Source organism: Thermobia domestica, chromosome 13 (assembly GCF_964235325.1).
Source record: "Thermobia domestica chromosome 13, izTheDome1.hap1.1, whole genome shotgun sequence".
NCBI lineage: Eukaryota > Metazoa > Arthropoda > Insecta > Zygentoma > Lepismatidae > Thermobia > Thermobia domestica.
This window is the reverse complement of record NC_137466.1, coordinates 36,140,172-36,157,533: the sequence shown is the minus strand read 5'-3', so window position 1 is coordinate 36,157,533 and position 17,362 is coordinate 36,140,172. Positions and strand designations below refer to the sequence as shown.

The 17,362-nt window shown below is 37.4% G+C and overlaps 1 protein-coding gene across 1 annotated transcript in view; it reads right to left on the bottom strand.

Moving 5' to 3' along the window:
• Positions 1-17,362, bottom strand: part of LOC145668098 (isochorismatase domain-containing protein 1-like) — a 38,906-nt gene that overhangs the window by 9,975 nt on the left and 11,569 nt on the right. The window contains exon 3 of the mRNA XM_081735621.1: positions 11,855-11,971. Coding sequence (XP_081591747.1) covers positions 11,855-11,971 — 117 coding nt within the window. The remainder of the gene's footprint in view (positions 1-11,854; positions 11,972-17,362) is intronic.

The following is a 17,362-nucleotide window of genomic DNA, read 5'->3' as shown; positions in this document are numbered from 1 at the left end:
GATTAATATAAACAATTTACGAGTATGTTCCATGGGCTAAAGAAAACGACAGTAAGCGCGAAAATATTATGACAAAATATTGCTAATGTGTAAAGTAGTTCAATAATAGCACTGGTAAATTATCAGAATGCTCATGAACATAATTATAATCGTAAGCTTGTGCGTCCTTGTGTTGAGCTCAATAAGGAATTTAGATTATTTTTACTTGGAGAAAGTTTTTTCATGTATTAATTTCCTTGAGCTTCCCCCTGAGCGCATAGCTATCGAATCCACGATGAACTTGCATATAAGAAATTAGCACTCTACTATCAAATAACTATGCTTTTATATTGTTGATTTTTTTCTTAAGAGTGAATAAAATTCGCTTCGTAAGGTCGGCCGGTGACCGAAACATGATAATATTAATTAGTTTCTTACCTCAGGCTGCAAAGAATGTCAATAGTATACTGTAGCGAATTAGTACACTTCAACTTTGTCGTAAGGTATTTAAGTATATTCAAATAATTGGCAATAAATAAATAAATAGCTTGCTTTTTAAATAAACCTTAAATTCTGTTTCTTTTTTTATTCTTTGTTTGATTAGCAACGTCGTACACATTTGAGAAACATGCATCGTATCTTTCCCTAAGCAGTTTTCCGAGTGAACGGCACAGACCTTCTCCCCTGTACCGACCTGTGACATACAGACATGGTGGTCGTTGTTTTAAGCGCACGAGTAGCAGACCGGAATTCTATCCCAAATTTCGACTGGTTAGAATCGTCGCATGAGCGAAAGGAAGTGTTCTCCGCAATCAGCAAGCTTTTTTTTTTTTTTTTTTTTTTTAAGCAATAAAAAAATCAGTGGAAATGTCCATTATCATCAAGATTCCAGTTAGCCCCCGATCAACTGAAACACACCTGATTAGGATTAGGATTTTATATTTCTGGGCTTTCGGCATCTATGGCCATTTAGCCCGTCACATATGAGGGATGACACTATACGGAGAAAGGGGAGGAAGGAAGCGGCCTGGGATCTATAAGTTAGGTACTATCCCGGCATTTGCCTGGTATGAATAAGAAAGAAAAAAAACAGGAAAACATCATTCAGAATGGCTGGCCTGAAAAAGCCCCCGAGTGCCCCACCGGGAATCGAACCCGGGATCGCTCGCACCGAGAGCGGAGCGTTAGCGACTCAGGGTGTCTACTAAATCTTCATTTTCAAATTCCAGGTTTTATCAAGGTTTTCAATGTTTATTTTTCCTTTTTTTTTTTCCAGGTCTAATTAGTAGTGACATTTATTGTAACATGTATAAGTTAACGCAATTTTATATAGTTTTTAATAAAAACTGGTTATAATTAGAGAACGCATATGGCAAGTGATAGTTTCTTTAAGTGACAAGATGAAAAGAAAAAAACTGAGTGAAATGTAGTTTCTCAAAACATTTTACACAAGAAAATGTTTAATTAAAATATCCCCTACCAGAAGGCCGGCTGAGAGAAATGTACAGTAGCTTTAAATATCCTAATGTAGGAATATGAACCTTAATTAAACCGACAAACTTCGGGAAATGATTCTCGGCACCCAAACAAGAAAAAAATCCTCTTTTATCTCCAGGACGCATAGTTTCCGAGCTAAAAGGTGCCGAAAGTGTGGAAAAATGAACTTCCGACGTCTATATTTCCAAATTTATCCAAAGTAGAGAGTGCTGCGTAAAATCTCACAAATCATGTGTTCAGAACAGATAAGACTTCCTTAAAGATATATGAAGCTGCACTCTCTACGTTGGATAGGTTTGGAAATATAGGACTCGGAAGTTCATTTTCCCACACTTTCGGCACCAAAACTATGTACCGTGGAGAAAAGTTAGAGGAATTTTCTTCTTGTTTCGGGCTCGAGAATCACCTCCCGAAATTTACAGGTTTACTGAAGGTTCACCCTGTATAATAGTAAATTTCCGTCAAAAACATTACTTCAAATAAACTAATATTATAGTAGTAGCACGTGAGTGTCGATGAACAATGACGAAAATGGCGGGAAAATAACTTACTCACCGCTAAGTTATGGGATAAAATACCATAAGAGTATTTTACTACAAGCACTCCCCTTTAAAGTACTCTTGTGGTATTTTATGCTAAGTACTGGTAGGACTTAGCGATGAGTAAGCTATTTCCCGCCATTTTTGTCAAATTAGTATTAGTTCAGAAGTAAAAAGAAAATGATCATGTATAATACAAATTCTTAACATATTGTTAAACGTTACTGCACTTTCTTCTTGGATGGAGACTGGCCATCAGTTATATTTTATTTAAAAATGTATTGTAACATGAAAGTTTAAAAAACTAAAAATGTTATGGAACCACACACATTATATGAACAAATATAGAAAACAACTTTCACAGTGAACAGTTTTTGACATTTAACTTCTAGAGTTCAACATCCCTTAACTTTTTCGCTTGTTCTTCCAACGCATCTACTTCTGCTTCGGCGTCAGTTAATATTCTTTTCTTCTTTAATTCCAACTCTCTTATTTTCTTCCTAATATCTTTCTTTTCTCGAGCTGCTCTGTCTTAGTTTTCACCGCGGTCTTTCAGATATTCATTTCTTCTGCTTGATGCATTCCTCACATACTGGATCATACTCTTTGTGATATTCATATTACGTATGTCACCAGCAACACGCACAGCAACCAACACACTTCTCTGGGCAATCAAGCACCCTCTTGGAGATTTTCAACAATGCACTCTTTGTTAATGGAGAAACTCCTTTCCACTGCTGCGCTGCTATGGAAAAATACACATATCTTATGCATGAATGTTTTAAACGCATTTGAGACACCTTCTTTACTTAACAGATCATGGAGAAAAACGTCTAATCTGTCATTTTTGTAACTGAAATTTGACAGTTTACGTGCTGTGTCTTGGTCTGAACAAAACTTTAAATATTCCAAATTTACCATATCAGCATTTACAGGTGTTATTTACTCCTTCTCGACAAATGTCTCCAGGGCGAGTGTGATACGTGATTCACGAAGGGTTTCGTTGGTCATAGTTTCTGGAGACAAGCAATTTACGGCTCTTGTTACACTGTATTTTAAAGGACATTTTAGCATAAGTTTTTTACACAGTTCTTGTAAGAATCTTCTGCATTCTTTCTTAAAGTTCAATATATATTACCATCCTTCACTCCTTTAAGCGATGTAACCGCAGAAAATCCAACATCAACTAGATTAAATGGTTTTAAGATGTCCTTATCAAAAACATCTATTGAGGTCAGTTTTCTTGAAGTTTTAGCTACTTTTAAGACATCATCTTTCACGAAGCGGCTTAACAAACTACGAATCAACGTGTTTAGGTCATTCCATAGAAACGGTAGTAATGGACTGTCTGTCTGGTACTTAGTGAGGAATTATTCTAGTTCTACAGATACGGACTGAAGGATCTCTAATCTAGCAAGCAACAGTACATCAGAGATGTGGGCTTTTACTTTAGAGGTGTTTGATGTTTCAGAAGGTTTTGTTTTCACTGTATCAACATAAACTTTTAAGGCAGGAATCATAGTTATGGCACGGTTGATAACTTTAGAATTCTCCACCCACCTAACAGAACAAAATTTAAGAGGGAAAACTGCTGTACCAGATGCTGCCATGAAATCTGCTCTTCTTGAAGGGAAGTCCTTCAATAAATAGTACAATACTCTCAAAAACTCTGTCACATTCCAACCAGCTTTGGTATGCGCAGTCTTAAAAGCCCCATTAACAATATGTAAAGAGCATGTTCCTGTCTCCAAAAGCTGTGGACCTTCACCATTTTCTTCACTCAGATAGGCCTTCAAGTCACTCAGAAATTTCAAATTAACGTTGGGGCCATCAAGAGAAACCTGAAGTAATTTACAAAAATCGAGACTCTTGTCCTTGAAAGTATTTATAAATGCACTTAACAAATCCTGGGCAGTAGCATGTCCGAGGAATACTGATGTTAAATAACGTGTTAAAACTTTATTTTCGTCACTGTGCCAGAAACGAACTACTAAGTCCATTTGATTTTTCTGTGAGATAGTGTTTAGGCTTTCGTCGAAAGATACTGCAAAAAATTCACAATTTTGTAGTTCACGAAGTAACATCTGCTGGAAATATGGACCCAATGCAAAAGTGATGACATAACCTATTTTGTTTGTGTAACTGCATACTTTTAGCAACTTCACACTCAGGGAACATTAAAGGAAACAAATCCGTTGTACTCGCTTGGCTTCTGGCCGATGCATGACTTGTAACTTTGTGTAATGTCCAGATTATTTCTGCTTTCGTCACTTGATCTTTGATAAAATAACTCTTTATTATACAACTAGTTTTTGCTGGGCTTTCATTTTTCTCCTGAACAATTGGAGTAGATGATGTGCCAGTCACTGAACTGGAAGATGCTGTAGAATTTTTTGTGCAGGAAGATTCCTTGGTTATATTGCTTGAGAACTTTACGATCGAACATTGTGCATTACGAGCTTTAACAGCTATTTGATGTTTCTTTCCTTTTTCATGAGATTTCAATGATCCAGCTCCCATATTTGAAATGTCAAAATCAGTTCTGCAGAGTTTACAGCCTGCTTTAAATGGATCGTTGGACCTAATAACCCATTCCCACTGGCCTTTCCACGAGTCCTGAAATTTAGTTTTACTTTTCGCCATTTTAATGGCTGAAAAATAAAATGTTAATTGTTAGTGTGTAACAGGATTTATTGCAAGACTAGTAAAATGTTAACCTAAATACAAAAAGTGATTCCGTTAAGATGTGGGCAATTTTACTTTTTTCCGGTGATACACCTTTCGGCCACCGGGAATGGTGTTCACTGCGACATCCGTGGGCTTGGACTCCTGTTAAAATGCTTCGGCACAGGAGTATAAGCGGAATGTTGTTCCAGACCTGTCTACTACTCTTGCTACAGAAACATGTAAACCAATGTCTTCACAAAGCAGCAAATAAGCTTGATTCATACTATGCAAATAAGCAGCAACTACAGAGAAACCTTCTAGCTTGTATGCCAGTATTCCCTCAGTGTAAGACACAAACTTAGATCATGAAATTTAACTTTTTCAATTACCTTACTCTCATCATCGGGGACTAATTTAGCTCTTTTTGTAGTCACTGTTATTCACAACGACCATGCCAAACAAATAAAATTTTATTCAGTCTCTTCTTGCACCCTCAACATACTTTCCAAAAACATTCACCGCCTGCACTCTGCTCACGTCTGTCTGCCTTTCTGAACTACGTCTCCACTCAATAAGTTATTATTGGCTTTTAACTTATGCTGTAGTATATAACTTTCTTGCATTTTACAAAAATATATTTATTCCATACCAATCCCAAAAACAATATTTTAAGAACAATTTTAAAACTTCCAGGTTCCTCTTCCAATTCCAGGCTATTTCCAGGTTTTCCAGGTCAGTAGACACCCTGCGAGTACAATAGCGGGGCCTCAAACACACCTGATTATATTACATTTAATTATAATAATAATTTACAAAAGAAGAAATAAAAAAAGAAAAACCATTATGTAAAATCAGTTCATCTCTGACGCTTTCTCACCCTGTCATACTATATAAATCGATTTATAGTTTGAAACCATACTTCCAAAACATACAAGCTTCATTTTAGACTATTGGTTAGTTATCCCAATAAAAGCATATTAATATTATATACACAACACTTGTTGACTAGTACTATTAGTTAAGCGTGCCTTTCAGCAGCGAGCCTATGTGAGACGTGAACCTATAGCTTAACGTGGAATTCACAGCACGTGACTTCCAGTCGGGAATCGAACCCGGATCTTCCGCGCCGAAGACGATGCATGCTAGTAGCCATATAGCCATGAGGGAGCTCAAACAACACTAGTATCAATATCTCACCACCTTCTGCAAACCTATATATAAAATACATAAATCCTTAATTTATATCCCAACAATAATATTAGGCAATACAAGGGCTGGATAAAAAGAAATGACAACATCGTTATAATTCGTACTTGACTTTATGCACAAAACACTTGTTACATTCCTTCAATGTAATCGCATCCCCTCTCTATCCCTTCTGTTACATGTGTGGAAAAGGTAGTACACCATCAGCGCGCCTATGGTACAGATAGGCTTCTCTTGTGTACTAGTGCTTCCCGCGAAGTGGTTCCTTCATTTTGGTGAAGAGTCCGTCACTAAGTCCCTGAAAACATTGTGTTGTGCACTCCGTCCATGTGCCACTTCAATCTTAATCTATGCACGTTGCTCGTCTTTCCGAAACATATTATGTCCCTTCCACTTTTCTCTTCTGAACGGTACTGCTACTTTTGACTGAACAATCCACAATCGTTACCACTCGCCACACTTCGTCGTCTCACATGCTCTTATCAGCTACGGAACCATTGTGATGCTGAGATACACCCCTTTGACGTAGAAACAGTGTTATTACTATTTTTCATCCAACCTGTGTAGTTATTTTGTGAGAAGTTCATTGCCAATTTAGTTCGCTAGTTATAGAAGAAGCATTATCACCACTATAAACTATAGTGCATCGAATAAGGTCTATAAAGAATTATTTGTGAGAACTACATGCAAGTCTGTTCTAAATGTTTCTTTGAAGTTTAATGTATCTTTCTACACTAAGATTATGAAATGTGACGCTTCTGTTTATCATTTAATTCGGATCACGTGTACTCTCACTGGAATTGAAGCTAGAACTTACAGTGAATGCGATAACATAAACAACTTAGCCATGAAGGAGCTTGAATAATGAAATGAAATCTTTTTGTTTTACGTGTCACAGTTATGTCGTGTATACTAACGGAGACGGTAACGATACCAATGAGTGAAATGGTGGTAAGAAGAGAGAGGGAGAAACGAGAGAACCCATATCACCATAAATTCCACTTGGCGCGAGCTAGAATCCAACCAGGAACCTTACGTACCAGAGGTGAACGCTCTGCCACTGGAACACTGCAGCCTCGAAAGAGCTTGAAGAACAAGTTACGAGATACGTATAATATCATTCAACTACTGCTTTTATCGACGATAATATACAAGGTTTCTACAAAGTGGAAAGTCAGAGGAAAATTTCAAGTTTCGTCCAATGTTTTTGTTTTGATAAACGAAGAATACTTAAAACTAACAGAAATATCTTTAACATAAGTTCAAAATTCTTTGCACATAATGCCACCATGAATCATTGATTTATTATACCAACTCCCTGGAAGGATCCCATTTTCTGAGTGCGTGGATGCTGAATACGTAGTTCTTGAGCTGGGCCTGACATTGCTTTCACTTACTTATGCAAGATTTCTTTCTTTTTATCCTTTTCTGTCCATACACTCTTTTTTCTCAACAATTTCTTATTTCAGTTTTTCTTTCTTTCTGTTTTAGGATTACCATATTTAAATAACAGTAAACCTTGCCCTTAAGTACTTAAAGCACACAGATTAAAAAAAAAAAAAAAAAAAAAATATTTATTTATGGGAACTCATATTCGTAAGATTTACTGTAATTATTTAGTCAGTTAGCATTTTCGAGCTGGTTTAATAATTGTTACCGAAGTATGACTTTTAGTGTAAACTTTGATCTTGGTAAACCTCGGTACATGTTGTTGGCATATTATTCACAGTGCGATGGAAGCTGGTGTTAAATCAGGGTTAAATATACTGTTCGCCCATTCGGCAGAGACCTCCAGTTGGCAGAGTGCCAAGGAGAGTCTATGTTAATGAAAGGAGAGAAGTGTAAAAGAAGAAGAGGAAGGAAGGCATTGGTTATTGGCGAGGGTGGTTTGTTTGAACAGTGTTACCAACCCGGCACCAAAACTATAGCTGATAAGATTTTATGAATAAAAAAATGAAATCTTAAATTTTACGTCCCACGCTTATGCCGGCTAGGCTAAAGGAGACTGATGATGAGAAATGAATGAAATGGTGGAATGAAGAAAGTGGGAGGAAACAGGAGAACCCAGAGAAAACCCACGAGCACGATGTTTGTTCACACAAGGTCCACACGTCGCGAGCTGGGATCGAACCAGGGACCCCAAGCAACGGAGGTGAACGCTCTACCACCGCGCCCCCATTTATGAATAATAATATGAGAATGAAATCGAAGTGGGCCTGCATCACTGAAAGCACGATAATCGGTGATTATTACCCGTAGTAGTGAAATGTGTGGTAGAATGATTTTTGTTCGAGTGCATCAATGGGGGGGGGGGGGGAGATATAATGGTTTCTAACAACTAATTCGCGCATTAAATTGCTAAAAGAGAGCCCAAGAGCCATGATAAGAAGAACTGATGCTAGTTTGTTGTTCATGTCTATGTGCTGGCGATGTCCTCTCAAGATGAAATTTCACAGTTTAACATGGGACCGAGCCACCTGAGTCTCCACCGGGAATCGAACCTGAGACCCCTTAATTGCAAGGTAACGAGCGTAACAATTCATCCACCGGTGATAGTACTTTAATAATAGGATATAGCAGATTCCTTTAGCTACATTGTCCCACATTCCAGTGCGCAGTAGTAACAACTGAAGGCAATAAAATAAGTAAACTAAATAAATAAATAAGTAATAAAATGTTAAACAACAAAATAAAGAAATAGCATTTTAAACAAAATAAGTAAATAAAACTAAACAGCTCACCTTAGGTTAGATCCGTTCATTCATCACTGTCATCAGAATAATCACTATCATCATCATCACTCGCACTTACACTAATCACTATAGGATCACATACTTCTTCAATGATTCCATCTCTCTCCCAATACGTATTTTCCAATGACACCACATGAGAGTAATGCTTTTTCCACTCTTCCACGGTAACACTGTTAATCGCCTGCTCAGTGTACTTAAACAGAGTCATCATATCTAGATCTCCAGTTACATTTCGGTCACGGATAAACCTTTTCACATCTGCCCAAACGTACTCAATGGCATTAATGTCGCAATGGTATGAGGGTAATCTCAAAGCCATGAATCCATGCTCTTGGAGCATCATGTCGAATTTGAATATCTTCGTTGTGGGTGCGTTCTTTTTCACCAGGTCTAGCAGTTCAATTTTACGCATGTCTGGGGAATGAGGAACGTTGTTTACAGAAAGCCAATCCATGATCTCTTGCTTTTTGTTAGATGATGTTGGGGGTTTGTTTAATTGTATTGAGTGATATGGCGCATTGTCAATAACGACCACAGCATGTTCAGGAAGGTTTGGAATAAGTTTTTCTCTTGTCCACGTTTCGAAGATTGTGGAATTCATCTGACCATGATAATCGCCAGATGTCGAATTGGCTTTGTACATTAAACTGGCATTCTGTATAAAACCCATTTCTCCCCCCGCGCATAAAATAATTATGCGTCGCGAGGCATTTCCGGTTTCCACAACTCCATGTTCTTCACCACTTTGCCAACATTTGCTGAAGGTTAAGTTGCTGTCTATCCACGATTCATCCAAAAATACGATCGGTCTTTTTTCGTTCCTGTAACGTCGTACTGTTCTCAAATATTGAGTTCTAGCTAACACTATATCACTCCGCTCCATTATAAACTTTCGCTTGTTCTGACACTTCTTGAAACTAAAACCGATTTCATGTAAAACTCTCCTTAAAGTTTCGCGTTGCCAACGAAAATTAATACGTGTTTGCAACACAGGAAGCAATTTGGGGATAGTAGGAACTTTTTTCTCGTTCGCATAAAATTCATGTATAACTCTCCTTATAACGTCTCTATCAAAATCGTCCAAAGCTATGTTCTCGATAGTGGCCTTTTTCTGGCGCTTTTTTGGCGATTGAAATTTCGGCACATCTTCACCTTTCGCTTCTCTACGAATTCTTTTCACAGTTGACTCTGAAACTTTCGCAATTACAATTGCACGTTTGGTAGCCTGAGAAAGGGGAATTAGAAGACGGTCTTCTAGCGCTTCTTTGTCACAAAATGTCACCACATTATGGATTAGTCTTTTCTCGGCACTACGTAAGTGTTTCTTCACGCCAGCACTGGTTGACGGTATTGGCTCCATCGTATTAAAATATACACAAAACAACGCACGTACACACACACACACAACACACAAGCGCAAGCATAAACACGAAACAGGTAAGAGAAAGAACTAGAAAAAACAGTAAACTGCACAACCACAAACGTGTGTCTACTGTAGAGAAAGACAATAGCTTATGTCCTCGCGCGAGTATTTGGCGCAATCAACCGAATATCGAAACCCCTAGAAACACAAAGCTAGGCTGCATTTAAAATGCGCGCGCTCTATTCACTGCGTGACATCATCGCCTGACTAGAATGTACTGCTGATCTGGATCCAATTTATGTAGCTTGGCAACTATGTTTAAACTTCCAGCCTTCTTTCTCTCGCCCCCAGAGTCGCTCCCAGAGGAGAAAACGAACACTTGTTGCCTGTACCTACACATACCTATTTTTGTAGTGGACTGTTCTACTTCTGTCATGCGCAGAAGTGTCGAGAGACCTAATGTCCGCGGGTAAACAGTATGTAACCTACTGTATCGTTTGCATTAATTATTCAATAACTCTTCAGCTCGTTTACCGAGATCACAAAATGCACGAGTCACTTTGTAACGGTTTTCTTTAAAGATCTGCGGCGTCTGCTAGTTGGAAAATACCAGTGGTCTTTAGAGGGCATTGGAAATTTTGGACCATATTATTAAATTTCTACATTAAGCAACACCGTCAAAAATAAGACTTGTAGAAACCTGAAAAAGGCAGCAAACTATTAATTTTATGGATGTACAGAAGATATAGCAACAGAGTACACACATGAAACGGGAAAGTGATGAAAAGGAGCTAGAAATTAATACCAAACTGAACGAAATCAAGAAGAAAAGGGATTCCTTGACTGCGAAGGTCAGTGTTTGGTCACGATTTTGCGTTAACTATGTTTTTAATTATAGTTTAGTCAATTTTAATTCAAACAAAATATTGTTTACCATTTCTAATAAAAGTTTTGGATATATTTGTTCGTATTTTACGTAGAGATACGTAATCTTGTTTGCAGACAATTGTTTTTTAACTTTAAAGAGCAGTGATAATATATACGAAAATAAGAGCAAAGTCAGTACAAAAATTCATGCTGACGAGAAACTGTCGTACTGGTAAGGAGAGGTCGGCTGTAGGAAAGAAAGAGGCTTGCGGTCATAGAATTCTTATGAAGAGCCAGGGAAAAAGTTAAGGAATTTTTTTCATCAGAATCTGTAGGAATCCTTATATAGGCGTTATGTGTAGCGATTCATTTATACAACCAGGAACCATAACTAATTATCATATAAAGCATCTTTTTATTTTCAAATTTGCAATATACATGTTATGCTTCAATAAATAGTGTATATGCACTTACAGATACATAACAGCAAATGAGATTTGCAATCAGCAACCAACACAACATGTATAACAAAAAAGAATGAAATCACCGTACCTTGCGTCTTCCTCCTATTGATAAGACACTTAAATTCCTCAGATGACTTTTTTAAAGCACACTTCTTTTAATTAAAAGTTGTAGATCAATGTGCACGCCTGTACTTAAAATCTTAAATCCACATATTAAATTGAAACAACTTCTTATGTGACGTGTGCTTTGAAAAACCGGAGGATTTTAAAGTGTTGAAATAATAAGCCTTATAAATATAAATACCAAGAATACGTAAGGTACGTTGACTGTATTCTCTTTTATTATACATAAATGCGTATTATAAAAAAAGATAACTTCAATATAAATGTATTTGTAGTACATTTATCTTTGGATTAGATGAGTCTGCTTTAGCATTTTACATTAGACATTTAGTGTACCGCGTACTAGATAATGTTGAAAAATTTTAGACATATATATAACTAAGAAAATAAGTGTACCTCAAATGCAAGCAATCTGTCTTCCTGAGACCTCGACGTGCAGGCATCTGCCACGACATGTACTTGCAGGCCTCTGGCGCGAAGCTCAATTGCTGTTTGTTCTATGCACACATGAGTCTAAAATGAAAAATAAAATGTTAGTGTATAACATGTATAACACAGTAAGAGCGGAGCAAGAATAGTGCAAACAGATCATAAATACAAACAGACTATTGGATTGTGTGATGTGAGAGCTGATAGCTGAGGTGTGAAACTGAATAGGCAGAATGTTTTTAATTTGTGGTGGTTATAATGGGACTTAGGGTGATCATATAATGGAACTGCGAAGGGCCGGACGGTCATTTCGCGAAAGTATCAATCGCGTACGATGTGAATGCCGTATTAATAGTCCATCGGGAGGTAGAAAGTTCCCAATGCAAAATGTTCCCATTCCCAAGTGCCCCAACGACGCACTGGGGTGCGCCTGGACAGAAAGGTAGTTCGGGATGCCACAGCGGACAGGATGGTGACCGCCAGTGATCAGAGTCAACGTGGCCACCCATGAGAGAGCATCAGTACTAAACATTGCTGGAGGTAGGGTCTCTCAAACCATTATCCCTGTCCGGAGTACTGTACTCACTGGTGTCAAAAGAGTCTTCAGTAGCGAGGTGAGTGGAGGGCGGTTTTAATGATAGAGTCGTTTCTGTTTAGCTCACAATTGAATCAAAATCAAATGAAGGATAATAATAATAATAATAATAATAATAATAATAATAATAATAATAATAATAATAATAATAATAATAATAATAATAATAAAAGCATTTTCCGACGGTACAAAAGAACAGCAATGTATCTCCAAGGCATCTAACCTGGAGTTGACACATTTCTCCTTCTCTCGATTAAGCTAAAGAAGATTAAACTGCAATTATTTGTCACTCTTGTAAAGAACTTTTTATTATTATTATTATTATTATTATTATTATTATTATTATTATTATTATTATTATAATAAAGCAACTAGTGTCTCAGTGTGATTTCCTCGCCCCTGAACAAAATTTTCTGGAAGAAAATTAATTCAGCTGCTTACCGGGAGTGTTTCTAGCTACATGTTCCTGCTGAAGCAGGAGCGGCGCCAGAAATTTTGAAAGGAGTAATTGGTATGGAATGTTTTTTTCCACAATGTACTGATTTATTACTTCCATTCTACAGCTTGTTAAAAACCTCTGTATAATTCAATTGGAAGTCACTGGTATTTACTTTTTAGATATGTAATTCTGGTCAGTCAAGAAAGGTTTATGTTCATTTTTGTGCCAGGCATAACGGGGCTTATCATCATAAAAACTGTTTCGAATATTTTTTTATATTTTGACCACTAAGACACCTTTGGCCTCGCAAGGTTTATATCTCTTCATTCTTGCACAAAAGGATGATAGGTATGGAGGGAGCACAAGATATTACCCGCTGAAACACTTGGTGATATTAGCTAATTTGCACTAACAATACACTATTAGCAGATTATTGGTTTAACATACTAGTAGAAAAAAACACTCCTGTTGTCTCATGTTATTGACAAACACGAAAAGAATTATATTTTTCCGTGAGAGGGAGAGAAAACCTTTTCTAGATTCATCACTGAGGTACGGAGTTAATATTTCATCATTCCTGCGCAAAAGGATCCAAGGTTGGCAGGGGAGCACAATATTACTAGCTGTAACATTTGGGGATACTAGCTACTCTGTAGTAACAACAACTTGTGTGTAGACTATTGGTCTAATATGCTGATAAAAGTACTTTTGTAATCTGTGAAACTAACACAGAAAGGGTTATATTTTTCCTTGAGGAAAGCGTGCGCGCCTTTCTAGATCCGTCACTGGGCCACGGAAGGTTTCTATCTCTTCATTTTTGAGCAAAAGGATGGAAGATTCGAAGGGGACGCGAAACCTTACCCACCGTAACGCACAAGAATAATATTAGCTATTTTGTACTAACAATAGATCAAGAGCAGATAATTGGTTATATATATATATATACACGAGGAAGAATCAAATGAAAACCTTAAAAGTGCAATAAATGTTAGAATGTAACAATGAAAAGGAAATATTACCTCTTATTTTTCAACGTAGTCACCTTGACGTTCAATGCAAGTATTCCACCGTTTCGGAAGTGCATGGATACCTCGGTGGAAGAATTCTTCTGATCGAGATTGTAGCCACTCGTGAACCGCATTTTTCTCCTCTTAATCACTATTGAGATGTTCGCCGCCCATCGCTTCTTTGAATGGTCTAAACAAATGAAAGTCACTGGGGGCAACGTCTGATGAATAGGGTGGATGAATGACACACTCAAATTTGATGTCATCGATAGTCTCAACAACGGTCAAACGGGCAGTAAGCGGTCCGGCGTTGTCATGCTGTAGAAGTACTCCTGAGGACAAAATCCTCGCCGTTTACGCCTGATTGCAGGGCGAAGTTGATTTTTCAGCATTTTGAATACGAAGCACTAGTTACTGTCACTAGCTACTGCCATGTACTGTTCCCAAATTATTCCATTAGAATCCCAGAAGAGAGTGAGCATGACCTTTCCTGCTGATGGTTAAGTGCGGCGGAATTTTTCTTGGTTTCGGTGAAGAGCTATGCCGCCATTCCTTGCTCGCTTTCTTGGTTTATTATAGTGAACCTAGGTCTCATCGCCTGTAACAATCCTGTCCAGAAATACATCACCCTCGGCGTTGAAACGACGCAAAAGTTCTTCACAGGTGCCGACGCGACGATCTTTCAATTCAGCAGTCAACTGACGTGGGACCCATCTTGCTAATACTTTATTGAAATGCAGAATATTATGCACAATGTGTTGAGCTGAACCAAAGCTAATCTTCATTATTATTGCGATTTCTTTCAGGGTAATACACCTGTTGTCCTTTACAAGCTGTTCCACTAGCGCAATGTTGTCGTCGGTCACTACGCGGTGAGCCTGTTCCGGTCGAGGAGCATCCTCTACAGATGTTACGCCACTTTTAAACTTCCTACACCACTCGTATACTTGCTGCAGGGACAAACACGAATCACCATACTTTGCTGCCATCCTGCGATGAATTTCAATTGGTTTCACACCTTCTCTACTCAAAAACCAGATCACCGAACGCTGTTCTAATGCGGTGCGTGTGAACAGTGGTACGGTCATCTTGAAACTGCTGCTGTGCTGGCGCTTGTTTGACTAGACTCTTCTGCCACCTACTGAGGAAAGAGAATGCTGTTAGAAACAATATTGTCAACTTTCAAAGCTATAGCATAACATTTGAAATTTATAATAAACTTTTAAGGTTTTCATTTGATCCTCCCCCGTATATATATAATTTGATCTCGTCGACGTTGAAAAAACACACAAGTTACATATTCGTTTCAAGTGGTGGGCGCTCCCCTTTTGGATCCACCACTGCGGTTATCTACCTGCATAGGTGCTTATATGGCCGCTTGAATTGTTTACACCTGCTATTAAGACGAGTACTGCATATGTCTGAACATCGTGTATAACATCTTACCATCTACTACCAGCTTTTTCGTATGTACCAAATTTATGCCAGAACCATGAATTTCTACTGGATGTTTTAGATGTGTTTCTACCAATATATACAGTATATATAAGAGCATTATTAGAGCAGCAAGTGAGTTCAATATAACATTATTACGAGAGACACCCGCTCAATTATTCAAACAAATATTAATAAACAGCATCTGTCGGCTAGATATGAAGTATTCCGGGTAGTAAGAGCGAACTCAACATCAGGTTATTTTCTTTACTCCCGAGCGGCAATAGAAGAGGTTTCATACTTATGATTCTAAGATTCCTCACGGGCAAGGTTCTAATTTTCTTCGTACCCTCCATAAATAAGGGTCGTTTAGTGAAGGGTGAAAAAAAAAAAATTCTCGAAAACGGAACTAACAATTTTGTTTATATTTCTAGACATCAATATTTCATTAAAAATCATATAATACGGCAATAATTTCTCTGGGGAAAAATCATTGGGAAAGAGTTCTTTTCCGACGATTTTGCACATATCTCATATGTAAATGTTTCATTAATAACCCTACAATACGGGATAAGTCATTTACACATCCACAAGGGATAGTTTACTTCCGGAAATGAGTTTTCTCTGCATCAAGATTTCCGAAAACGCCTTAAAATTTTTTTTCGTCTTTCACAAGTAAATGTTACAGTAATAACTGCAGCATAACACTATTTAAAGAAATTGGAGAGAGAAAATTTAGAACTGTGGCTCGTACCTTTTATTTATCTATCCACAGTATTATTTGGTAGCAGCCATTTGTGTTAATTTCTCTTGAAACCTTAATTTATATGAGAAAGAACGGGAGACGACTCAGCCCCAAAAGCAAATTATTCCTTATAGATTTTTTCATGACAAATAACTTATAACATATCTTAGAGCTATTAATGAAGTATTGAATTACGAAACATGAACAAAATCGCATCTGAGGAAATTGAAACTTATTCATAAGAGTAAACTAGTTCTTGTGGATATTTTCATGAGAAGTGATTTATTCAACATTATATCATTATTAATGAAATATCAGATTGTCTAAAAAAAAGAGCCGTTGGAGGTCAAAATTGAGAATATATTTGTTGTAGTTTGAAAATAACAACTGCCCACTGCAAAGAGCATCTTGGAAAACGAAAGCGACGGAACCATCTTTTGGCTCCTGCTTTGATAACGTATAAACAGCACAAATTTCTTTACGGGCCTATGGAGCACTTGTACCTTCACCAAATTAAATTGTAGAGTGTAACGCAGTTTTGCGGAAAGTTCACCCATGTTCACGGCGGAATACCTTACGTCTGATTATAAAGAATTCCGCCACTTTTTTGCACATCTACTAACTTCAACTGTAAGCTATCGAATGACGTTAGGTCTGACCTGCTGCGACTCATATACTTTGAAATATGAAACACTGACGCCACTTCGTGCGCAAAAGGCGTACTACCTTTCTTTTTTTAGACTATGCGATAATATGAATAGAATCGCTTGAGTCGTTTCTGAGAAAAACGTCCGAAAATTAACTCCCCTTCCCCTTACAGATATTTTTACAAGAAATGACTTACGTCGTACTGTAGAGTTATTAACCCCTTGCTTTCCAGGTGATATTTTCCTATGTGCCTACTGTAATACCAGGTTTTCATTGACTGTTCAAAGACTGTCTCGACCGCTATATAAGGCATAGTTATTCTACACGCGCAAGAACATTCACTGATAAAAAAAAAAAAAAAAAAAAAAAAAAATAAAATAAATAAATAAATAAATAAATAAATGCATTGTGAAACATTTAGACTGATAGGGGAAATTTTGATGTTCTGAAGGGATTTTATGCTGCTTCAGGTTGGCAACACAGACCGGAGATCAAACAATTTTTCTTTCTTTCTTTCTTTCTTTCTTTCTTTTTTTTTTTTGATCTCGAAATTATCAATTGTTTATCGTCAAAACAAACACACGTGTGTCGTAATTGAATGCTCCCT